This window comes from Nyctereutes procyonoides, unplaced genomic scaffold, assembly GCF_905146905.1.
Source record: "Nyctereutes procyonoides isolate TBG_1078 unplaced genomic scaffold, NYPRO_anot_genome, whole genome shotgun sequence".
In the NCBI taxonomy this organism is placed as follows: domain Eukaryota; kingdom Metazoa; phylum Chordata; class Mammalia; order Carnivora; family Canidae; genus Nyctereutes; species Nyctereutes procyonoides.
The window spans coordinates 24,590,337-24,615,727 of record NW_026575159.1 but is presented as its reverse complement, the minus strand read 5'-3'; the positions used below and the strand labels follow the sequence as shown (position 1 = coordinate 24,615,727).

The following is a 25,391-nucleotide window of genomic DNA, read 5'->3' as shown; positions in this document are numbered from 1 at the left end:
TTTTATGAGGATAGAAGGAACAAAGGTTTTTCCACTTTTGACAGAAAAAAAAATTGTTTTCCTCTGAAAAACAGGTTTACTTTTATCTGGTGGAAACCAAATAACTGAGAGTATCTTTTCTTCCTTTGTTTGTAGGGTGCTCAGAGACAAATATGCACCTTTTTCTATTTGTTATAAGAAAACTTTTGGAACAAGTGGTACATACCAACTTTGCCTTGTCTTATTCTTATTTTCTACCCTTATTTTGCCTCCTCTAGGATCTCTTCTATTATCTATTTCTATCCCATTCGGGGTGTGTCAGAAGAAAGGAGGAAGAGAAAATCAGCACAAAATCTTAAAAATAAAAAATAACATAGTTTATCTAATGGAAAAGGATGTGTCCCTTCTGTTGAGTAAAAGCAAAACCTCAAGAGGATCCTAAGAAAGTTCTCATGAAAGAAAATTGTAGTGCAGGAGCAAAGGATGGCTGTCCTGAGTTTATGCTCAGATGGTGGCCAACCCAGAGTTAGAGAAATCACAATGCAGGCTCAGTGAAATACTAAATGTCAGGCCCTGCCAGGTACCCGGTCCTGGTCTTGTGCAAAATGACATCTATGCCCTGGGCTCGGGTAGCCAACACCACTACTCAGTCAGATTCTCCATGCCACCCACAGACAGTCCCTCCAGAAATCTAACCATCAATTAATAAATTAGCTATTTAGGTGCCAGAAGAGCACTTCTTCAAGTAGGAGCTGTGAGCTGGCATGGATGTCTCCTATGAGGGTAACTGGTGGTCAGGCCACAAAGGATTTCTCTGTATGTTCTGTAATGATGTCTCTTTGCCACACATTAGGATGCATGTAATCTTTCTCACTGTATTATCTGATTAGCACGGGTGGCCAAGGTTTGAAAGTTTGAGTTTACTTAGTCACTAAGGGCTAATAAACTAAACCAATTAACTGAATTTTAGGAGGGACTGCTAGGCCTGACAATGACACCAGCTCTTAGAACCTTTACCTGCAATCTGCTTAGCCAGAATGCATTTCCCCAGTTAGCAGTTGGGTGAGGGTAGTAGGTGGGGAAGAGTCTGAAGAACTAATAAAGCTTACTCCACAGCACAGCATGGTTTTCAAAGTCACCAGCCAAACAGGAGTCGTCAGCTGTGGCCCTCAGGAAAAAAAAGGACCTGCTTCAAAAGGGCAAATGGGATGACCGCATTCAAGTGCAAGTCATCACCTAGCACATGAAGAACCCAAGATAGATTGGCAAATACGGTCCCCACAGCCTTCCAGCCTCCCCTCAAGGCCCCATGCAAATAAGTCAACTGCTTCATGCCCCTTCTCCACTGGAATGTCCCAAAGAAAGATTCAATATTCCAAATTCAAACTTGTGACTTTCCTTTTCCAAACTCATTCTGTACCATGCATCCAGAAACCAGACCTGGGCTTGACTCTTCCTTTTCTCACCCTCTACCTTCTGGATTCTACTTCCGACATGTTTCCCCAGCCATCCCGTCTCCTCACAGTGCTCTCCATCACATGCTCTTGGTCCACACCAACGTGGTCTCTCACCTGCAACCATGTAGGAGCCTCCAGACCCACAGAGCTGCCTCCCTGCACCCGCTCTGCTCTTCCCCAGCCAGTCCATTCTTTCCTAAATTCAAAATATACCCAATTTCCCCACAAGCTCAAAATTCTTGATGCCATATTGGGGACGTACTAATACTAAAAAATTACTCCTTGCTTATCTGAGCTTCAAATGTAACTGGCCATTCTGTATTTTATCTGCAACCTTGGGTAGGAAATCTAGACTCTCTAGAGTGGCCTCTGGGGCTCCTGCCACCCTGCCCCGTGGAGCAGCTGGGCCTGGCACTGCCCAGGTCAGCTTATCAAGAAATCCCTGAATGTGGCTGGGCTTCCAGTAACCAACCACCCAACCCTTCCCATGACCTTTCTAAGTCGGAATTCCCCCCCCCCCCCCCAAGAGACATGCTAGCTTACATAAAGGAAAGGATCCCATTTCAGGAATAAATTTTTCTGGTTGCATCTATTAAACAATGGAGGCTTAGTCTTGAACTTTTGCGTTTAACTCGACTGCCCCCTCGTGGAGAGAGCTTGAACTGTGCCTCAAGCTGACACCCGCAAAGTTCTTGAACGCATAGATTGCAGGCCTGCTGTGCACCAAGCTCTGTGCTAGGTGCTGCAGGGAAAGAGTTGAATCAAAGGTGTGTGGGATGGTGAGTGGAGCCCGACAGCTCTAGCGCCCACTAACCATGGCTCCCAGGGTGAGCTCCTTAGCTTCTATGTTTCAGACTCCTCATCCGTATCCCAGAGAACGTAATTATTTTTGTAACCATTAAAGCAGGCAGAAAGACACCCAATTGCCTGTATGTAGTAAGTACTCAGCTGAACTTGAAATAAGCACACATTAGTTTGCATCAGTGACTATCAGTGAATCGGGCTGTTTGGAAATTCTTATGTGCACACAGGTAGGCCATTCTCTAAGCCTCAGAGGGAAAAATGCAAACAAACAAACAAACAAAAAAAACCCCCTAATTTATGTTTGCTGCAGCTGGGGGATATGTCAGGAATCCCTACAGATGCATAACAATTGGCATCTGTCTCAGGTAGTTTCATAGACGAGGCCTCATCACATCCTCGCCATGACCTAGTGCACAGGGAGTTATCTCCATATTTCAGTTGGGGACACTGAGGCATAGGGATAAAAGGAAAGGAACAGGTCACTTTGCCAAGCAGTGGCCGAGTTAGAATCAGGGTCATGGAGGCTAATGCTATGGGGCCAGGCAGGTCACACCGATGGAAGGAGCAGCCACCGTGACCTAGGGGGACACGGAGCGCTGGACCATGTATGATCAGTCCCAAAAGAGCAGTTCAAGGCCAGCTTCTTCATGCCGGGGGGAATTCAGGAATCCAGAATCTGGGCTATTAAGTTAAACATAAGAAATTGCTGATGTTCAACTGTTTTTTACCTACACAAACAGGAATTTCATGGAGTTGACCTGAAATGCTCTCGGTTTTTAAAATACCAAGCAGCTCGAATAAGACTTGTCGACGGGACAGTTCATGTGTCCAGGCTGCCAGGCTGCCACCCCTCCCGGCACAGCCCATGGGAACGCTCTCTCTCCCAGAGAGGGAAAGAAATGGGTTGTTTTGGAAGCCAGCCACAGAGAGGCTCAGGTTCTCCAAGAGAACTCCCATCAATATTCACAGACTAACGCGCTTACTGATTGCACTCAGGACGAGGCAACCACGTCTGAAGTCCATGCTGGCCCTTTGCAATGACAAAGTGGCCGTCTTGAATAACCAGAAGCAATCTGATTATTTGGGCAGAGATCTATCATGCATCTTCCTTCTTAGGCTTGTCACTTAAATCTTTAAAATCATTTATAGGTGCGTAGACACACGCAATTTACAAAACGGCATAAATACGGTGGTCCCCACGCTTGCCATCATGCCATCATTTTTCTTTCTCTGCTAATTCCCTTCTCCTACCCCTGCTTCTCCATAGCAACTCGATCCTGCCGATGGCCATGATCACCACCCTGCGTATGCCGATCACAGACACAAGCGTAATCCTATCACCGTATATGTATGTGAAAGGACGTGTGTCTGTTTTGTAAGAAGTAAATCATACAAGCGCCTTGTGTCTTCTACCACAGCATCATAATATGGGCTGCAGCACCCTCTCCACATCAACTGGTAGAGTTCCAATGCATTCTGTTTAACGGCTGCATAAATATTTACGGTGGCGGCGCATCTATCCACCTTGACTTTCTCAGCCCCTCTGTTCTCAGTTTTCTGCTACAGTGAGAAACAATGCAGTAGACATCCCAATACACGTGTCTTCACTCTCCTGTACTTTCATTTCCTTGGGCTCCCTGGCCCAGGGCGGGCAGTGAGGGAAAGAGGGGCGTTCACCTATGTTTAATTCGAATGGCTGTTGCCATCTTGCTTTGTTAAAAATAATGTTTTTGGGACGCCTGGGTGGTTCAGTGGTTGAGCATCTGCCTTTGGCCCAGGGTGTGACTCCCGGGGTCTTGAGATCGAGTCCTGCATCGGGCTCCCCGCAGGGAGCCTGCTTCTCCCTCTGCCTGTGTCTCTGCCTCTCTCTCTATGTCTCTCGAGAATGAATGAATAAAATAAAATAAAATAAATAAAATAAAATAAAATAAAATAAAATAAAATAAAATAAAATAAAAAAAGAATACTGTGTCCTTCGGATGCCCAGCCGTGTATGAGACTGAGGCCTCTCTCAACTCCCACCAGTGGGTACCTAGGGCACCTCAAAACCCCCAGCCCCAGCCTGAGGCATGAGCCTCAGCAGGGAATAGGAAGACACGGCCTGGGGTTGAGCAGACCCCAGAGGCGGGGTCCCCTTACCTGTTGTAGCTATGAACCAGGTCAAAGATCATCATGTCCGTGGTGTTGACAAACTTGCACTGGACAGGCATGAACCCCCCATCCGGAGAACACTGGGGTGGTGACTTGTCTCCCACCCCATGGAGGAGACGCCGGTTTCTTATCTCACAGCTCCGAGGACCTAAACATTTCAGAGGAAAAATGTTCAATTCTTCGGTCCTAGTAGGTGCCTGGGCTCCCACGGTCCAGACGCAGACATTCCCAGGACACGCGGGACCCAGACCCACGTGGAGACGAAGCCCCGCACGGGGCCCTGGCCAGTGCTCCCTGACGTCCTGCTTCTGCTCCCAACCACCAGCCAGCAGATGCTGATCATCCCCCACAGGGCAATGTTAGGAGGGGTGCAGCCTCCCTAAAATGTTCATTCTCTGCACTGGGGGCCAGGCTCTGTGCCTTTCATCAGGGAGACCTGACGAAGTCTTGGTGATGTGCAGGGAGCTGAGCCCATGGGGGATGTCGGGGGGCCAGGGCTCTGGAGACTTACAGTGGGCTGGCCTGCCCAGCTGGCGCGTCCCGTACACCTCCATCCCTTCGGCATCCACGCACCAGCACTGCTGCTGCCACAGGTCGCACTGCACGGGCACATAACCCCCCAACTCCTGGCACTGGGGGAGGTAGGATGTGGCGGTGCTGTTAAGGTAGCCGCTCAGCAGGATTTGCTGCCTCTGCAGCTGGCAGAATGACAGGCCTGAGGGTGCAAGGGGCAGCATCAGAGCTTTAGGTCCCCCCCCCCACCGTCGGACTCCGGAGATGGGGACGTGTCCTTCCCACCCACAGTGAAAAGGGGACCTCAGGCCCAGCCTGCGGGGCTCCTCAGCATTGGTGGCAAGTTTGGGACCAGTGTGTCCACCGCCTGGCTCTACCCCGGATTTCTCCTGCATCCTGCACACTCGTCAGGGAAGGGCGCATACCACGGGACACCGTACAGCCCGCAGCACGGGCGCTGCAGGGGGCAGGTGGCGCGGCACTGCCGGCTGGCTGTGCGCAGCTCGTCCCATCGCTTCACCACACCCCTGCCCACACCCTCACCGTGTATCCCTGGGGATGCCCTGCAGCCTGCACTGCTCTGGGCCTCGCTCCTCCTCTGCAGGGCTAAAACTCGACCGCCTTCCTCAGCAATGAGGATTAGTGACCATGACAGTCACCGCCCCTGCTGAATACCTACTGTGTGCCCAGCGTTTCACATGCACCTTAAAACCTGCAAGACGTGGGGCGCCTGAGGGCTCAGCGGTTGAGCGTCTGCCTTAGGATCAGGTCGTGATCCCAGGTCCAATCCCTGGGATTGAGTCCCATGTCCGGCTCCCCGCAGGGAGCCTGCTTCTCCCTCTGCCTGTGTCTCTGCCTCTCTGCGTGTATCTCTCATGAATAAATAAATAAAATCTTAAAAAAAAACAAAACCTGGGAGCCAGGTCCTACATTCCTATTAATAGGCAAGGGACGACAGCTCAGTGAGGGCCCGGCCCGGCGAGGGGCATTCAGCAGGAGCCTGTTGGGAGCCAGCCTGCTCCGCCCACCGCCCCCCCCCCCCCCCCCCCCGCTAGACAGGCTTGGGGCAAACAACTGGTGCCCGAAGCTGAGCTTTTCTCCTTAAAGAAGAGCTTTGGTTCCAGGCTCGATATCACCATTTAAAGATGACCAGCTTCCCCAACCTGTGTTCTAGGCTCAGCACTGACATGCTTTACAGGGGAGGGGGGAGGGGGCTGTGTTCCTTTGACTACTCATAATGATAATTATTTTATCTTATTTTTTTTTCAAATAATTATTTTAACAGGGACGTTTTCACCTAAGTCTCAGATTTTACAAACACCTGAGGTGAGAGAACACTCGGTGTGTCCGGGGCCTCATTCTGCTTCCAGCAGCCCTGGAGGTCTGGCCCTGTGGCTTCCTCAGCGCCAGGCATGTGGCCGGCGAGCCAGGCCAGCTCGGCACCTGTTTGCTGAACAAATGGTGTGCTCGGCCCCCTGGATCTTCACGGCAGTCCCGCAGGAAGTAAGGCCTGGAGTGAGCGATCATCATCCTCATTGGAAGGGCAACCTCTGGCAGCCCGGGGCCCAGGGACCCTCCTTCCCTCCCTGCCCCCATGCACACTTACAGGCCGCGGGCCGAGCAGGCTGCCTGCTGCCGGGCACCTCCACGCCGTCGGCACCCACACACCAGCAGGTGCGCCCGTCATTCTGGCACTGGACGGTCCTGCAGGCAGGAGGGACACACCACAGGGACTCCATTATAGGGGCCCCAAGCTGCAACCCAGCAGGCTGTCCCTCGTCTTTTCCATTCTTCCACTTTTTTTTAAAAGATTTTTTTATTTATTCATGAGACACACACACACACACACACACAGAGAGAGAGAGAGAGAGAGAGAGAGAGAGAGAGGCAGAGACACAGGCAGAGGGAGAAGCAGGCTCCATGCAGGGAGCCCGAAGCGGGACTCGATCCTGAGACTCCAGGATCAGGCCCTGAGCCCAAGTCAAGCGCTAAACCGCTGAGCCACCCAGGGATCCCCTCTTCCATGTTTTAATTCCTTTAAATTAGGGAGACATGGAGGGGAGAGGGGTGGGAGACAGAGGCCAAAGCCAGCCTTTACCTGAATTGCTCATCCCTGTGACATCTCAGCCCTTCACCCTCCAGACATCTGGTCTACAAGGCCACCCTGTTGTGTGGCTGCCACACGGTCACCACTGTGGAGGGTAAAAGTGGTGCCAGGGCTGGGCTAAGTGGTCCGGGGCCAGGAAAAACATCCGGTAAAGTCAGGAGTGTTGGAGAGCAGAGCCTCGGGCCGGGGTTACACGGAGAGGCACATCTGTGGGTGGCCTGCGGCAAGCAGTGGCCACAATGAGGCCAACAAGATGATCAAGCATCCTTCTAGGGGCAGAAGGTCACAGGTGCACCAGATGAAGACAAAAGCTCCCTGAGGAGGACCAGGGTGCTTGGAACTGCAGGTGGCATGGGAGGAGCCACATGAACAAGGTGAGCACAGGTGAGCCACCCGCCACGTCCTGTGCCATTCCACACGTCCCCAAGGCCCCAGTAGTGGCCGGCCCATGGTGTCGCTGCCCTCCTGGGAGTGTGTAAGGGGGCTGCTAGGTGCATGGGAAGGACTCAGACCATGAAGGCAGGCAGGGATGTTTCACAGGGGGTTCCCAGAACACAGCCACAGATGGGGCTCCCCTGGTCCAATGTGACTGACACAGCGCAGGGGAGTTAACATCCAAGCCCACACAAAGGACTCCCGTGTGTTCTGCTGGGGAGTCGAGATTATCACTGCACTCTTGGGGGCCAGTCTGGGACGCAAGTTCACATTAGGGCAGCCAGAAGCCCCCTCCAGAGAGGAGCTCACGGCAGGGACAGAGGCGCATGGCCCAGATCGCTGGCCCCGGCTGGGCTCAGAGGCGCAGCAGCAGCCTGAAGTCCGGGCAGCTCGTGCCTCCCCCCATCACTGACCTCTCAAGGCCACAGGTGAAAGAGAGGGCGGCACTGAAGCCTCAATCCCCCACCCCTTTTATTAAAGCAGTTACAGGCAGCCCAGGTGGCTCAGCGGTTTAGCGCCACCTTCAGCCCAGAGCGTGATCCTGGAGACCCAGGATTGAGTCCCACGTCGGGCTCCCTGCATGGAGCCTGCTTCTCCCTCTGCCTGTGTCTCTGCCTCTGTGTGTGTGTGTGTGTGCCTCATGAACAAATAAATAAAATCTTAAAAAAAAAAAAAAAGCAATCATACTGAAAGTTTGGGCAGGAAACGAAGGGAAGTGCCTGGTCCCAGCTGGGATGACGAGGGACTGGGGTGCTTGGGTCAGATTATCCTGTGTCAATCAGCCCCAGAGGTGGGCAGCCCCCCAAGTGACAGTGGCCACATGCCATGCATGTGGGGTGAGTGGGGGCACAGCGCAGGGGCGGGTGGGGATGAGATAAGCTTTAAGGTCTCTTAGGGCCCCGGGAGTCCACAGGGCTGAGGGAGTCTTACTGGTAGCTGCCGTCTTCCGTGCACTGAGGAACATACTCTCCTCCTTTCAGAAAGGCCCTCTCCCTCTGCAGCTCGCAAGGACGCAGAGGCTGGGCGTCCACCTGGTATTCTGGGGAAAGGGAAGCAGCTCATCAGGGAAGAGTATGGATGGGATTCCAGTAGCAAAGCACAGATCCTCTCCTGGGCTGTATTTCTGGCATCACCATCAACAATTAGGCTCTAATTTCCAGTTTGGTGGTTATTGATGCGTTTCTAAGTGTGACATTGGCCCGTTTAACCCTCAGCCTCTCCTGGGAAGTGATGTCTGCCCTTCACCCTTGTGTCCCTGAGATGGTGAAAATAACCCGCTCAAGGTCACACAGCTGGCACGAGCAGGATCCAAAGTCAACCTTCACACCCCGCCTTCTCCCGAGACTCGGGGGGTTAGGACCGAACACCAGGAAGAAGGTGTTCTTGGATCTATCAAGCCATCCCCATGAGCAGGGCACCTCCCTGGCACAGGTCAGGGATGCAAACTCATTAATAATTCCCCTGTGTCATTCTTTCCACTGAGAGCGCATGTGACATGCAGGAGCTTATCCGAAATCACAACCACGTCAGAAGAGGAGTGTCACTGGCTTACTTTTCCAGCAAGAAAACTGAAGCTTAGACTTATCCAAAGTCACCCAGCAAGTGGCTAAGTTATGTCTATTTCACTGAACAGGTGGATTTTTTTTTTTTCCCCGCTACCTGCGGACTACTTCTCAAATGCCTCACATAGATCACCTCGGCCTGAGATAGCTAAGGGAATTAAAAAAAAAAAAAGAAAAAGAAAATAAATAAATAAAAAAATAAAATAAAATAAAATAAAATAAAATAAAATAAAATAAAATAAAATAAAATAAAATAAAATAAAATAAAAAAAAGTTGATGCCAACATTCACAAAAAGGATGGGGTGGGGTGAGCTAAAACTGACTTAGGAAGATCTGATTTCCCATCTACTCTCCATGAATCACAGTTTCCATGACCTCAAGGCAAATCAGTCCGCCTCTCTGAACCTCTGTCTCTTCATCTGAAAGTCGTCCTCGGGACATTGTGGGGATTCAATGAGGCCACAAATGTCCTGAGGCATGGGGACAAGACCATTGGAGTTGTGGCCTGGAAGCCCCCTCCAGACCCTCTGCTCCACGGTCTTGGGCTCATAACTCACCGAAGATGTTGGCTGACACCACGCAGGCTGAGCCCAGCAGACTGAAGACCCACAAGGCCAGGGCCATTTTGCAGCCCCTTCTGGGGATGAAGGGGTGGAAGCTACTGCCCACCCCAGGCTCTGGCCAGGGAGCCTTTATAGAGCTGCTCGGGCACCAGCTCCCCCTCCCACGGGCACTCAGCGAAGCGGCGCCTACCCTGTTTTCTCTGCAGGTCACAAGGGGCTCCTCCACCTGCATCTGCTCCCTTCTGAGGACACTCATGTGGCCAGTGGGGGACGAGATCTTGTTGAGGCCCTGTGGAGCAGAACGGGGGTCAGGTGGCTTTGAAATCCATCTTTACAAGTGAAGGCCAAAGCTCTATGGCTCTGTGGGCAACCGGCTCAACCCTTCTGGAGAAAAGCTTTCCTTCCTTCCCTTCCTTCCTTCCTTCTTTCCTTTCCTTCCTTCCTTCCTTCCTTCCTTCCTTCCTTCCTTCCTTCCTTCCTTCCTTCCCTTCCCTTCCCTTTCCTTCCATCCTTCCCCTCCTTTCCCTTCCCTTTCCCTCCCCTCCCCCTTGCCCTCTCTTCCCCTCTCCCCTCCCCTCCCCTCCCCTCCCTTCCCTCCTCTCCCCTCCCCTCCCTTCCCTTCCCTTCCCTTCCCTTCCCCTCCCTTCCCTTCCCTTCCCCTCCCTTCCCTTCCCTTCCCCTCCCTTCCCTTCCCTTCCCCTCCCTTCCCCTCCCTTCTTTCCTTCCATTTCCCAGAGCACCACAACAGTGGACTCCATGCTGGGCAATGAGAATATGGCAGGGAACAGGCAAAGCCAGGAGTATGGAATGTAAGAGTTTTAGTGAGGGAAGCCACACACACACATACACACACACTCACACACACACACTCCTATCCATACTTGCTCTCCCCTCACCTCTGTCCCAGGACGTCAGGATCCCCCACCAAAAGGCAGCAGACACTGTGTCGTCCACAGAGAGACTGTAAAGCAGTGTGTTGTCTCTTGGCAAAACCAGGCTCCTTCCTTTTCTCCTTTCCCTGCATGACCATGGCAAAATCACCCCGTCCTCTTGAGCCCCTGTCTCCTTCTCTAGAAAACAGAACTAAAAAGAGAATAATATTGTGTGCCTACTTGTTGCGGTTGCTAGAAGGGAATAAATGGGACACTGAAGAGTACGTGCTCCAGAGAAGCTAACAGTTAATACCACTGATTTTTCTCATTTTGCAAATGATACGGTGCCAGGCAGTGACGGATCCGCAGGGCACCCTGCAGGTGAGGTGCTGGTGACAGATGGGGGCAGGGGTGGTGGGCCCACAAGGAAGAACTCTGAGAATTTGGCACCTATGTGGGAGGAGGGCTGGGGAGAGTCTGGAGGGAGGTCATCCCAGGCCAGGGGAAGGGCAGGACAGGCTGGGAGGAGGATCCTGCTCCGTGCACCCAGGAGGAAGATGGAGGGTCCCAACAGCAGAACAGTGGACACTACTACCCAGTAGAGGTGCCCTGAATGTTACAAGAGTTAACATATGTGAAGTGCTTAAAACCTGGTTCCCTTCATCTTTACTATATTCAGGATACAAAATACATAATGTAACACTCAAGAGCCTCAGCTCCAGCTCTAGCAGCAGCCCCAGCCCCAGCCCCAGCCCCAACCCTAGCCCCAGCCTCAGTCTCAGCCTCAGCCTCAACCTCAGCCTCAGCCCCAGCTCCAGGCCCATTTCAAATTCAACATGTCCCAAAACAAGCTCCTGGACACTTCTTCCCACGCTGTGCCTCACCAGGCCTTGCTACGTCTCTCATGGCAAAGCCAAATGCCATCCCAACCTCTCCACTCGCCTCTCAGCAGCCTCCAAATCCTATCATCAAACCATCATTCCCATGCCTTGGGCCTGAGCCCTCCTCACCGCCTCCACCTCCTTGTGCCCCCAGCCCTGGACTAGCTACAGGCCTGGCCGCCCACCCCGGCCCTCAGCCGGCTGCTTCTCCAGCAGCAGGGGTGGCGATGGACAGTTGCAGCACAGGTGTTCTGTAGGTCAAGCCCATGGGCAGCTCCTGAAGACCCTGTAGGGGAGTGGGGTGGGGGGGCGGGTAACTAAAATGAGACTTAGATTTCAGGCAAAGATAAGGCAACAAAGTGTGTTGGTATTTACTGGAAAAGGAGATGTGACAAGAAAAACTCCCCTACCTGGCCCCCCTGACACGGGTCAATGTACACCCCTCACTTGGGGGCCAGCAGCTCCTCTTCCCTATATAGAGATGCCTCCTTATCCCCAGGGATCCGTTCCAAGACCCCCAGGGGACAGCTGAACCTGCAGAGAGCACCACACCCTCTCTACCGCTCTTCCCTGTACTCACACACCCATGACAAAGTTTAGCTCCCAAATTAGGCACAGTTAAGAGATTAACCAACAATAAAACAGTCACAGCAAAAGCCCGTGATAAGAATGTGTGAATGAGGGCATCCCGGGGGGCTCAGCGGTTACAGGTCTGCCTTCCGCCCAGGGTGTGATCCTGGGGTCCCGGGATCGAGTCCCATGTCGGGTTCCCTGCATGGAGCTACCTCTCTCTCTCTTTCTGTGTCTCTCACGAATAAATAAAATCTTTTTTTAAAAAAGTTTTTGTGAATGTGGTGTGTCTCCCCAAAATATCTAATCTTCTCGTGAGGATGTGGGTGACAAGTGCCTATGGGATGGGGATGGGATGGAGTGGGTGACGCAGCGCTGTGCCCCAGTGTCAGGCCGCTCCTGCCCCTCTGACAGCGCTCAGGAGGAGGGTCATGGCTTCTGGAAGCACAGGTCACCCTGCCCACCCGAACCGAACCCCACCAGCTGGGGAGGCTGAGAGGCTCCCTGGAGGCCCAGGGCAGGTGCTGAGTCACTGCCACTGGCCCGGCCGCTGCCCTGCTCCACCGGGTCAGGTGCTGTGGGAGCAGCAGCAGCGCCCCAGAGCCCGGAATGCGGGGGGGCGGGAGCCTGGGGCGCCCAGGGGCTGCAGGGGTGCGCGCAGGGGGCCCAGGAGAGGTGCTTCTCTCGGGCGGGCAGCAGAGCGCGGAGCTGGGCGGGCGCCGGGCCCTGCACACTTCTCATCGTGACTCAGCGGGCCTCGCTGCACCGGCCGCGGGGACAGGTGGGGACAGGTGGGGGGACAGGTGGCGACAGGTGAGGGACAGGGGGCACAGGTGGGGACAGGTGGGGGGACAGGTGGGGGCACAGGTGGGGGCACAGGTAGGGGCACAGGTGGGGGGACACGTGGACCTCCGCGGGGATGCCGGCTCGACTCCTCTCCAACCCGCGCCTGCTTCACGCCAGGGACTCTGGGACGCTCAGAACAGACCCCAAATATGACCACAGAGCCCTTGTTGGGCTCCTCCCTGCCCTGATTCGAGTGGGGCTTACTGAAGATGTGGGGGACGGGGGGTAACTGGGATACAGGAGGAAAGGCCTGGAAAGCCAGCATCCTCTCCAACTGGACCCCGAGACCTGACCTGTGCTGCCCATCTGCTGGTACCCAGACCCTTGAGCCGCGTTTTTCTTAGGCTCTTCTTCCCAGCTCATCTCTTGTCTAAGACCCCAGGGGCAGAGCACCCCAAGATGGGAACAGACTGAGGAGCACGTGGAGCATCCAGGCCTGTGTGAGCTCAAAGCGGGCCTCACGCCTGAGCAGGAGGACCCAGAGTGCCTGGAGGGAGCTGTAGTTAGCGCCACGTCATTATAATGCTAAAATCCTCGGCCACGGAGGAAAGCAGGCCTCATTAGGGTCACCTACAAAGCAGGTGCAGGCAGGTTTCCTTAAGACGCATGTGCAACCTAATGGGCTCCCTCCCTACCCTGGCGAGGCTTCCCTATCTAATCATCCTAACCCTAATTAAAGGACCCCATTCACCCTTGCTGGGGAGTCACAGGTTTGGAAGTGATTCCCCACGATCTCTGATCTCTAGTTGCCTTTGACGGCTCCACCTGGTGTCCTCTCTACCGGTAACTCACACCAAGGAGCAAACTGACCTGAGTTTGGTAACAAAATCAGGGGTCCCCGTTTCTGACATCCCTCAGCTGCGGCCTCTCCCCTAGGCCAGCCTGCTGCCAAGCTGCTGGGAACCATGCCACCCCCACACCCAGTGACTCAGAGTCACCTCCCTCCTTCTGGGTTACCAGAGAATCATCAGAATTCCTGGTACCTGACGTCTGCTTCGAAAGATGGAATAGACCTACTTTTCCCTGCTTTTTTTTTTAATTTTTATTTATTTATGATAGTCACATAGAATGAAAGAGAGAGAGGCAGAGACACAGGCAGATGGAGAAGCAGGCTCCATGCACCGGGAGCCCGACGTGGGATTCGATCCCGGGTCTCCAGGATCGCGCCCTGGGCCAAAGGCAGGCGCTAAACCGCTGCGCCACCCAGGGATCCCCTTCCCTGCTTCTTCTGCTAAGCACAGCTGAAACACTTGGATATTAATATTAAAATGTAAAAGATGGGGGCACCTGAGTGGCTCAGTGGTTGAGCGTCTGCCTTCCACTCAGGGTGTGACCCCAGGGGTCCTGGGATCGAGTCCCACATCGGGCTCTCCCTTGTCAGAAAAGGGAGTCTGCTTCTCCCTCCACCTTTGTCTCTGCCTCTCTCTATGTGTCTCTTGAATAAATAAAGAAAATCTTAAAAAAAATAAAATGTAAAAGATGGTGATGAAAATGATGATGTTGACAAGCAGAAAGAAGACAGCCAGCTAGCAACCTTAGGACAGAGGAACAATATGGAAGTAAGCTCCCTGGATTGTATTTTGCCTCACATATCTCCGACTGGGTGTTGGAAAAGCCAGCAACTAGAGACGCCAAGAAGCACAGACCCCAAAAAAGCCACAAGAAAAGCTTCTTGAGCCAAAGGTCCAGAGAAGGGGCGTCCTAGCAAGATAAAAACTTTTTCATAGTAATTGTTCAATTCCAACAAACCTCATGGATAAAAACCGTGGCTTATCTCCACCCGTGCTAGCAAAGGCCAGCTTGGGGACCCTAAGAATTCCACCTTTGTCAAACTGCGAGGAGGCTCCAAGCTCCTCTTGCCAGGACAGGGACAGAACGGTCACGTGGGGCATGGGAGTTTCACCCCAGCTGGGCAGTGATGAACCCCCTCCCTCTGTGGGGCCAGTGGTCCTGGACTGATGCTTCTGGTCCCGTCTTCTCACGTGTGTCTAGATTCTCCGCAGGCGTCCTATACAGCGGCCCGTTCAAGCGATGCTTCCCCCTCACTCTTAACGCGGGGCTCTCCATTTGTGGCTCTAGGATGGAACTTCTCAATAGTCCTGTGATCCTTAGCCTTCTCTTTGGAGAAATCCAACAAGAGAGCCAAGATCTGAGCGCAGCCTGGTCCAATCTTTTCAAGTTGGCTGCGATTTGGTAACCGTTGAGATGCTCTTGCTTTCTCTAGTGGCTCTTTTCAAAGCAATCGTATCTCCCATGTGGCTCCACTTCCAGACCTGATCACCTGCTCTGGTCTTCAAAGCCCCATTGTCCATTTGAAATCAGGCCTGCCTGCCCTTCTGAGAGCTCAGCCCTTTCTCCCACACCGTATTCTCTGGTTCTCCTGTCTTCTAAAGTTTGTTTTCAATCTTCCAATCCTCCTGTGCTGATTTCATCAAAGTGTCTTTTTTTTTTTTTTTTTTTTTAATGACTGCATTTCCTCCTTGATTTCCTGGGCAAGCCTGACTCCTAGAGACAGAGTATTTCAAGGATGGAACTTTAAATTGCCTGTAGGTTTGTAATAATTTCACTGAATTATTTTCTTTCTCTAAACATTATCTCTTCACATTCTTTTCTCTTCAACCTCTTAAAAATTTATAATAGGCCTTACAATTTTAGATCTAAAGAAAAATTGAGTACAGAAAGTTGTCTTCCTCTTCCACAGGTTCCCCTATTACTAACATCTTGCATTAGCGTGGTGCCTTTGTTACAATTATTGGAGCAGTATTTGTAGATTATTTTTTTTTAAATTTTTATTTATTTATTTATTTACAATAGTCATGCAGAGAGAGAGAGAGAGAGAGGCAGAGACACAGACAGAGGGAGAAGCAGGCTCCATGCACCGGGAGCCTGACGTGGGATTCGATCCCGGGTCTCCAGGATCGCGCCCTGGGCCAAAGGCAGGCGCCAAACCACTGCGCCACCCAGGGATCCCGTATTTGTAGATTATGATTAACTAAGTCCATACTTTGCATTAAGTTTTATTCCTTTTCTCTTAATTTTTTTTTTACTTTTTATTTTGAAACAGTTTTTCAACTTATCCAGAGGTTGGAACAGTGGTACAATTCCCTCTTTAATAAATTTCATGAATATTAACATCTTACCCAATCGTATTGCAATTATCACACCAAGCAATTGTCATCGATATATTATTCACTACAGACTTCAATGAATTTCACCAGCTTTTCACTAATGTCCTTCTGTTGCTGTTGTTCCAGAATCCAATCCAGGTCTTACATTCCATGTATCTATGAAGTTTCCTTAGTCTCCTCATCAGAAAATATTAATATACAAAAATTCTAAGACTAATAAGTGAGTTTAACAAAGTCATAAAGATATTTTTAAAAATCAATTTTATTTATATTCTAGTAATTAAACATCTGAAAATAAAGTTGAAAAAAAACAATTCCATTTACAGTATCAGGAAGAAAGAATTAAATATTTAGAAATTCAACAAAAAGTACAAAATCTAAACACTGAAAACTACAAAACATTGCTGAGAAAACAGTATGGAAATCTTGAACCAAAGAACTACATCATGCTCTTGGATCAAAAGACTCAAGTATTGACAGTAATTGATCCGTAGATTCAGGGCGATTCCTGTCAATATCCTGGCATGTTTTTAAAAGTTGAGTATCTGATTCTAAAACTTTTATGAAGATGCAAAAAAAAAAAAACTGGGATTGCCAAAAACAGTTAAGAAAGAACATAATTAGAGGACTTACACTGCTTGATTCCAAGACTTACAAGGTTGCAGTAATCAAGACCTGTGGTATTGCTTAAAGACAGACACAGATCAATGGGAAGAGAAAGCAGACTATAGATATAAATCTGCATGATTACCTTCAATTGATTTTCAACAGAGGCAGCTGGGTAATTCAAAGGAAAAGAATATTTTCCACAAATGGTGCCAGAGGACCTACATGCAAATTAAAACGGGATAGCACTGTACCCCTATTAGAACAGATAAAGTCCCAAACACTGGCAACACCAAATGCTGGCAAGGATGGGGAGCGACAGACCCTCAACTGCCCATAACTTTTTGGGTCTATTTCTGGTCTTTCTATTCTGTTCCATTAATTTACGTCTCTCTTTGCGGTCTCTACACCGTGTGGATAACTGTAGCTTTGTGACAAGCCCTCTAATGGGAAACTGTCCTGTGTTATCTCAAAATTGCTTAAGCTATTCTCGGTCCTTTACATTTCCATACAAATCAGTTGGCTAATTTGTGTTTCAAAAAGTCTGTGGGGGATTTTACCTGGAATTGGATTCTATCTACTGGTCAGTTCTGGGAAAGCTAACATTTAACAATATTGCATCTTCCAATCCATGATCTTGGTGTATTTTTCTGTTCATTTATTTCATCTTTATTCTAGGAATTGCTTTGTTGGACTTTTCTGGGTACAGGTTCTGCATGTCTGTTTTTAGATTTACTCCTCAGTATTCACATTTTTGATGCTACTGAAAATATTTTTAAATTATTTTTTTAAAGAATTATTTTTTCTTCCCTTATTACTCAGTGACATACTAGCAGGACCTCCAGAACAATGTTGGAGGACTTTTGATGATATATTACATTTTTAAATATTAAACCGAATTTGTATTCCTGTGGAACACTCAACTTGGTTTTGATGTATTATCATTATGTGGATCACTGGATTGACATTGCTAACATTTTTTGGAGGACTTTTGTGTCTGTTCAAGAGGACCGTGTCTTAGTCTGTAATTTCCTTTCCTTGCCGTGGCTTTTCCTGGTCTGGCATGAGGTCAAAGTTAAGCGTCTTCAAAAGTTAAGTGTTTCCTTCTTCTCTGTTTTATGTCCGTGCTTGTGCAACATTGAGATTTCTTTCTTAAATGTTTCATAGAATTTACTGTTCAGGCCTGGAGTCTTGAGGTAACATTTTAAATTACAAATTCAATGTATTTATTTCTGAGTCGCTTTTGGTAATCTGTCTTTTGAGGAATTCTTCTACTTCATGGAAGTTGTCAAATTTATTGGCATATAATTTTTCATAAGATTTTTTAAAATTGTTTCTTGGACACATAGTAATGTTTCCTCTTCCATTCTAATTTTTGATTAGTCCATTTAGGGGTTAAACCAATTTTATTGGTTTGTTCAAAGAATTGTTTTGGTTCATATGGTTTCTGCATATTGTTTGTGCAGTTAGTAGGTCATTTATTTCAGCACATATTTCCTTCCTCTTCTATTTATTTTAGTTGTAGTTTGTTTTTCTAGTTTTAAAATCTTACATCAGTGATTTTGTACCATTTTTAATTTCCAATTTTCCTTAAATTGAGGTATAATTTAAAAATACTCATTACAGATATCCATGATTTGATATTTATACATATTGTGAAATAATCACAATAGGCCTAGTTAAAAACCTGTGTACCTTTCTAATATAAGCCATTTCAACCTATAAATTTCCCTCTAATATTGCTTGAGTTGCAGCCCACAAATGTTAGCATGTTGTTTTTATTTTCATTCAATTAAAAAATGTCTTCAGATTCTACTTATAACTTTCCTCTTTGACTCATGATTATTTACATGTTGATAATTTCCAATCATTTGGGGGGTAGTGGTTTCCAGATATCTGGTATGTATTTCCAATTTAATTCCATTGTCATCAGTGAACATACTATGATTTCCATTATTTTATTTTAAAGACTTTGTTTATTCATGAGAGACACAGAGAGAGGCAGGGACACAGGCAAAGGGAGAAGCAGGCTCCTCACACGGAGCCCAATGCGGGACTCGATCCCAGGACTGGGATCATGACCTGAGCCGAAAGCAGATGCTCAACCGCTGAGCCACCCAGGAGCCCCGAATTCAATTATTTTAAATGTATTGAGACCTGCTTTATAGCCTAGTATGCTGTCCATCTTTCTGAGTATTCCATATGCACTTGAAAAGGAAATTCCTGCTCTCTAGTTGTTGGGTGTAATGTCGTAGGTCAGTTAGGTCAAACTAAGTGTTCACATTTGTTCGTGTTCTGTACCGATTTTCTACTTATTCTATCAATTAGTGTTAAAGGAGGGTTGAAATCCTGAATTCTTAATTGTAGATTTTCCTATTTTCTATTCAGTACTATTAGTGTTTGCTACATGCATTTTGATATTCTAATAAGAAGCCTATACATTTTTAATTGTAATTTACTACTTAATTTTTTTGTGGACAAAAGGGAGAATTATAGAGACCTGTAAATATAAAGGAAGACAACATTCTACTGGGAAGTGAAATGCAAAGGCAAAAAAAAGAACATAAAAATATGTAAAAGTTCCAATGTCAAGAGTGAGCTTGCCTGTGTATTTTGAAAATAGATGTTGCTAAGTAGCAAAACAATTGGTTCTATTACATGTATTTAAAAATAGGTTAGTTTTCATATGCCAATATTTACAAATTGGAAATCACACTCTTTGCAATTAAGTTTATGGTGAACAGTTTCAAATGACGAAAAAGCTCCACTGCCCAGAGTAGAGTCCTCCACTGTGCATAACTATACTGGGTTTTCCCTCCCCTCCCCTGCCCCTCCCCCTTCCTCACTCCAACTTCCTTGGCTGATCTCTTAAATACAGCAAGCACACTTAAGTTTTGTCTTCAGACCCACTTTTAGGGGTACCCAAAGATAGAGGCACCAGGAGTGGATTATAATTTTCCAAAATTCCTATACAGAGGTCAAAAAACACTTGAAGACCATTTTTTAATTAATGCACATAATCTATTTCCTCCAAACCCCTCTACCTACAAATCTAATTATCTTTCCTTTCTTTTGCTTCTCTGGCTCCCTGTACTCTTTAATACCAACCATCTCTTTGAAAAAATAGGTTTTGTATGTTTCTATTAGCCTATAGACTATGACCTTATTAATTCTATATCCAGCTACATAACCCGCTGGCTGGCACACAGATGACAGGGTCACTCCTGCATTTAATCTTCAATTCACACTTTAATAAGAACTTCTAGTTACTTTTATTTGCTTCACTGAACTCTCAATTCTGTTAGGCATTATTCACATTTTATAGATAAGGAATGCCAAGCTCAGAGAGATGACTGCTAGTAAACCGCCAGAGTGAAAACTTGAGCGGCGTAACTGCAAAGCTCCTGCCTGCCCCACTACAGCCAGGTGCATCGCTCACCCATGTCGCTCCTCCGCAGCAGGCACAATGCAGGTACTAGAGGCAGCCTTGGATATGGAAGAGAAAATCGAAGCTTGAATAACTGCCTGGGTTTGCAGAGACACACAAAGGAGAATCTTTCAGAAGAGGGAAATGTTAAGGAGGCAAGACATGGAAACAAGCATAGTCCATCAGAGAGTGAGGTTGTACTTCAACGAATTTGAGATCCTGGTTACACAGAACTGATTTGAAATAAGGCATCACTAGCGGCTTTAGCAAAGACAACAAAACTGACAAAATCAGTTGAAACACACGTCAACTAGGACAAGACCATGAGCTTGAACAGCACAGGGTTTGCATCTCAAACCTGCCACTAAAGTCTTACTGAGGACGTGTTTCTCAATGTATCAACTTGTCAGCTTCCCCATCTTGAAAATGATCTTGTTTGACCTATCCACACAAGCATCAGACTAGATCCTGCAGACAATGTACAATACTGGCACAAAGTAGGCACTCAGGAAGTGTTGCTCTTCTAGCCTGGCAAGTGACCATTTTCATGAAGTACCATGAAGGCAAGGTTAAAGTTTCGGGAGGCCAGTGGTAACACCTCCACAACATGATGTGATAAAACACTGGTGAGATGGCTCGAAGGAGGAAAACTATCTATTTTGAGCAGTCAGCACAAGTGCTGAAGGGATGGATACAGGGAGACTGGGTTTCTCAGCATCCTGTCACAGCAGAGTGAAGGCGGAGGAGGTCTAGTTGACTGGATGGGAAGTGGGGTGCTTTGTTTCAAACATGTGGAAAATGAGTATGTGAGAGGAACTCAGCCAGTGAAAATAAGAATGCTATGAAACTGAGAGTGACTGAGTTCCTTTAAGAAAAGGGTGCATCGTCCTTAAATTTGAGAATAGGAAAAAAAAATGAGACTAGGTCCTTAGGCAATAGGACCACACACAGGTATGAGGAAGTACATTTACCTGTACCATACTAAGGATCCCTCCCACCAGTGCTCATTTGGTTCTGTCTGGGTAGCAGTGAAAAGTTATTTTTTCAAGAAACACGCTCTCTAGTTTATTGCTTCTACTTAAAGACAAGACCAAGTGGAAAGAAAATCAAGTCATCTGAAAACTCTCACAACGGACCTCCTTCTCAAAAACAAGTCATACTCTTAAACAGGGAAAAGGCTCAGCTTACTAGTTGCTAAGACTTCACTCAAGTGTTGATATACTCTAAATTAGATGGATATGTGCATAAAAGTAATCTGACATAGATTTACTTTAAAAATCTAAATTAAAAAATCCAGACTTTCTCATATACATAAGAGCAAAAATTTAGTATTAATGGAACTTCCTATTTGCTGGCTGTGAACAAATGAAGTGATCTGAGTATAAGAAGGTACTATAAGAATGATGCACATCAACCTAACTGTGGCCACCAGGGACTGAAAAGATGAGCATTACTAGGTACAAAGGGTCATCTGTGTATGTGACAAGAATCTAGGCAACTCCACTATTCATAGGTTAAGGATGCTATTTGCTCCGCTCTGGAAAACAAACAACTTCAATGTCTGGAATTTGACCACAACAGGGAAAAGGTTAGAGCCATTACTCTGGACAGAAATGAAAGATAACACAATCAATCTTGAGATGCTGACATTAGCAAGTTTACACCATACATGGAATATAGGCCTATTTTTGTTTTGCTTTCATATGCAAATTTAAGCAAGTACCCCAATCACCTCTACTCAAGCTTTTCATTTCCCAGTAAGCATAAAGTTAAGGTATAACAAGTAAATACACAGGACCATATTTTATGTCTACTGATCTTTGGCACATTTGTCAGGTTGGAAAATGTCAAAAGGCAATAAAAATTTCTAATGACGGTTTTGCACATTCTTTTAATGGTCTTTACGTCAAAATATAAGGCCGCAAAAAGGCAAGCTGAAATTTTAGGATATGCGGAATAGTTTTAATAAAGAGTTTTACATACAGTACCTTACATATAGAACAGTGTGTTTGCAAATTTAAATAATATCTGAATGTACAGTGGCATGTATTCTTATCAAAGATAAATTCAAGTTTACTGTGTATCAGTTCTAAAATGCATTTACACAGATCGCCAGAACTGATAAACAGAATGAGGCATAAAATATTCAAGTGTTATATCATCAAATAGCCTCCTCTGAACAGTCTTTTACCCCTTTTTAAAAAAGTTTCAAAACCTGTACATACGTTTTTAATTTTTAAAAACAGTCTGTTAAAAGGTAACATTTCATGTTAACCACCAACTCTTATAGTCTATAGTAATAAAACTAGATATGTGCAGATATAAATATGTGTAGGTTATGTACATATGTACGTTGAGTGTTTGTTTCAAACAAGCACACACGCTTCCGCATACGTGCGTATGGAGCATGGCGGCGGCACACAGCTCACAGGAGCACTGGCAGGCAGGAGGACCTGGGCCCAAAATCCAGCAAGAGCTAACTCAGCAACTTAGTTGCCTTTGGTTTCAAAATTTGTCCATGTGTGATCAAAGCTACAAGTTTTGAGTGCGCATGTATTTTTTAAAAATAAAATTTATCTTCAGAAATGAAGCTTTTCCAGTATTCCACTACCAGCAGTTAAAAAAATCCACAGCCACAAATTATTTTGACATTTTTGTCACTCCTCATCCCAGCTGAGGTTATTTACAATTTTTATCTGAAGGCAAACACCAAGCATACTCAGGATCAGACTGTATGCTGATGCCTGAGTCCTGAACTCAACTATATATGGTACATATATAGTGCACATGACTTCTATGTTTCTGATGGGCTGATGGCCTAAGTCAGTCCTGGAGGTGGAACCCCCATGACATTCAACACTCTCTCCAGCAGTGTCATCGTCATTTGGCACACTGACCCTTCTACAAGCCACTGTTTATAATGGGCTTAATGCCTGCAAGAAATTCCAATTATTTGGCATTTTAAAAATATATAATCATAATGAAGTCAGAATTCCACCACTGTTTTCCTCAGAAGTGAGGCTTCCACTGTCAGTTTTCTGATTAAAGACATTCATCACCTAAGAAACAGCTCATGATCCCGTAAAAGTTTAAATACTCTAAGCTTCAGAGCAGCTGGATCAACTGCAGAGAAGATAGTTCGTACAGCAACCTGACAGAACTCTCCAGAATTTCCTCTCCTCTACAGTTTGGCTTTTGGCCAAATGCTGGTTTATTACATGGATCTTTCTACTAAAAATTATATAAACACACCATATTTCTCTCTACATGTACTTCAAACTTCACGTAAAGCAACTATTCAAAAATCCTGCCAACTCGATTTCCTTGGTATAAATTATATTCAACTTCATTGATCCCTGGCATATTACACATTATCATTTGTAGCTTGCTCATAAAGCTTTTTCCAATATTAGCTTCCTTGATAAAGTTGTTCATTTTCCTTTTCAAGGTGCTATCCTATTGATGTCACAAATCAGTAAATGACCAAACATCGCTAGCTTTTTTACTATCCACTTAGCAGTCATGTGGATAATAAAAAATTATTGACTGAAGAGACCCACATTCTTTTTCATTAGGTTTTCACTGTTGTCATACGGAGCAAAGCGTTGCTATTTGTTGTACTTTGCCCATGTCAATTAGGAGCTGTTTGATATGGCGTTTAAGTTGGGGCAGTCTTGCGAGAGGGTCAGGTGGCTCCAACTCCCCCGTGAAATCAAGCCAGCTTTCCAGAACTAAAAGAGAGAACAGAACAAACAAATTTAAGTGGCAGCTGGAAGAAGTCACAAAATGACATAACTGGAAGGCTGGAAAAGGATGGAGACAGAATTCACGTCCCTTTCTCTAGGAGGCCATAGATATACTCAAGCCATTTCTGAGCAGCTTTAGCATCCTTTATTTTATATCTCACCCCACAAGAGCTAGTTCTTCTTGGTAACCTTTGTTATTATTTTAGATACTTTTCCCCTTTATAGGCATAAACTGATTTCATTTTGAATATCTGATCCTTCTACTACTCTCTCTTCTGGAATAGGAAACAGTTTCCTGTGCCCGCTGAAGCTATTATTTTATTTTTTTTAATTTTTTATTTATTTATGATAGAGAGAGAGAGGCAGAGACATAGGCAGAGGGAGAAGCAGGCTCCAAGCACCAGGAGCCCGATGTGGGATTCGATCCTGGGTCTCCAGGATTGCGCCCTGGGCCAAAGGCAGGCACTAAAACGCTGCGCCACCCAGGGATCCCTGAAGCTATTATTTTAGACTTAAATCATCTCTACTTCATTTTAGATGAAAGTTAGCTAACCATTTTTGTTTTTAAATCAGAAGTTCTTTTTAACAAAGGCAACAAGGTGTCGATTTCTCAGTCCCACTATTTTACCATTACTATAAAAAATTGCAAGTACATTAGAAGTCTAGGCAGAACACAATTAGTTACTCCACGCTTTTTATTAATAATAAGAGATAATGTCAAATTGCATTTTTTCCCATCAAAAATCTACTCAAAACATTAAAGTAACAAAAAGCTAGCTTAAACCAAGATGCTTTTGAAATGGAATTTCCATTTCCTTTTTTCATGGGGAAAAACAAAGCAGTAGGGGCTCTAACTTACGTGTGGGGTAAAATTTTTAAAAAAGGTAATACAAGCTTACATATGAGGTTGGGGGGGGAACCACTGGATTAGTAATCAGATACTCTTTATTTTCTCAACTATAAAATGGGGATATCTTTCCTGTCCACTCCTCAGGCCCGTCTGTGATAAAATAAAAAATATCAAAGAAGACCATCTGAAAATGTGTGTACAAACTTAAGTTTTACCTACTAGAGCTTGTGAGAGTTTCTTATTGTTGTTAATTACACTTCCTACTGACCACAGTGAGAGCAAAGATACAAAAAATGTTTTCCCCCATATTCTAAATATGCTTAAGGCCGTTACACTGACTTCCAAAGAAAACACAGTTCAATGACACTAATAAATATTGCATATGAGCTCTATAATTGCACCCTGCAGAAGGGCAGTATTTAATAAATATCCACCTTTAAAAAAAGGAGACAATACCCAGTTACATTGTTTTTGGCCTAAAAGAACCCAAACACCAGCTGTTAAATGCAATGTAAAAGAGTGAGACACTCCACCAGTACAGACAGCATCTACAGTTCTCATCCCATATTTTAAAAATGCTTTACATAACATCTTCATAACAACAATAAACACACTTTACATACTATAGTCATTGTATTTTAGCTCTTTCTGAAAATTACCATCAACTTCTTTTTCTATTAGGTCCATCCTGCTGGTAACTTCATTCTGCACATTCTCTATGTGTGTAAGGAGATTGAGCTGCCACTGAAGATGTGAGTCTCCTGGGTCTTCAGTGCCCTTTTTATCATTATAAATAAATACTGTATTCCTTTCAGCTGGATTCTTCTCCAAAGAACCATCGGAAAAAGAAAAAATTAGGTGAAATGTAACGTCATAACGGGAAAGATATACAA

General features: G+C 46.5%; 2 protein-coding genes across 13 annotated transcripts in view; both read right to left on the bottom strand.

Moving 5' to 3' along the window:
* The window catches only part of TG (thyroglobulin), a 247,711-nt gene extending 238,078 nt beyond the window's left edge, over nucleotides 1-9,633 (bottom strand). Inside the window, exons 1-5 of the mRNA XM_055313866.1 lie at nucleotides 9,567-9,633; nucleotides 8,377-8,485; nucleotides 6,511-6,608; nucleotides 4,903-5,106; nucleotides 4,380-4,539 (exon numbers count right to left, since the gene is read on the bottom strand). Of these exons, the coding sequence (XP_055169841.1) occupies nucleotides 4,380-4,539; nucleotides 4,903-5,106; nucleotides 6,511-6,608; nucleotides 8,377-8,485; nucleotides 9,567-9,633 (638 nt within the window). The remainder of the gene's footprint in view (nucleotides 1-4,379; nucleotides 4,540-4,902; nucleotides 5,107-6,510; nucleotides 6,609-8,376; nucleotides 8,486-9,566) is intronic.
* A 12,217-nt stretch (nucleotides 9,634-21,850) lies between these two features.
* PHF20L1 (PHD finger protein 20 like 1) overlaps nucleotides 21,851-25,391 on the bottom strand; it is a 77,283-nt gene continuing 73,742 nt past the window's right edge. For all 12 annotated transcript variants that reach the window (XM_055314442.1, XM_055314435.1, XM_055314437.1 and 9 more), the window contains 2 exons: nucleotides 25,158-25,320; nucleotides 21,851-23,633 (listed from right to left, as the gene is read on the bottom strand). In XM_055314442.1, the coding sequence (XP_055170417.1) occupies nucleotides 23,491-23,633; nucleotides 25,158-25,320 (306 nt within the window). In that variant the 3' untranslated portion in view covers nucleotides 21,851-23,490. The remainder of the gene's footprint in view (nucleotides 23,634-25,157; nucleotides 25,321-25,391) is intronic.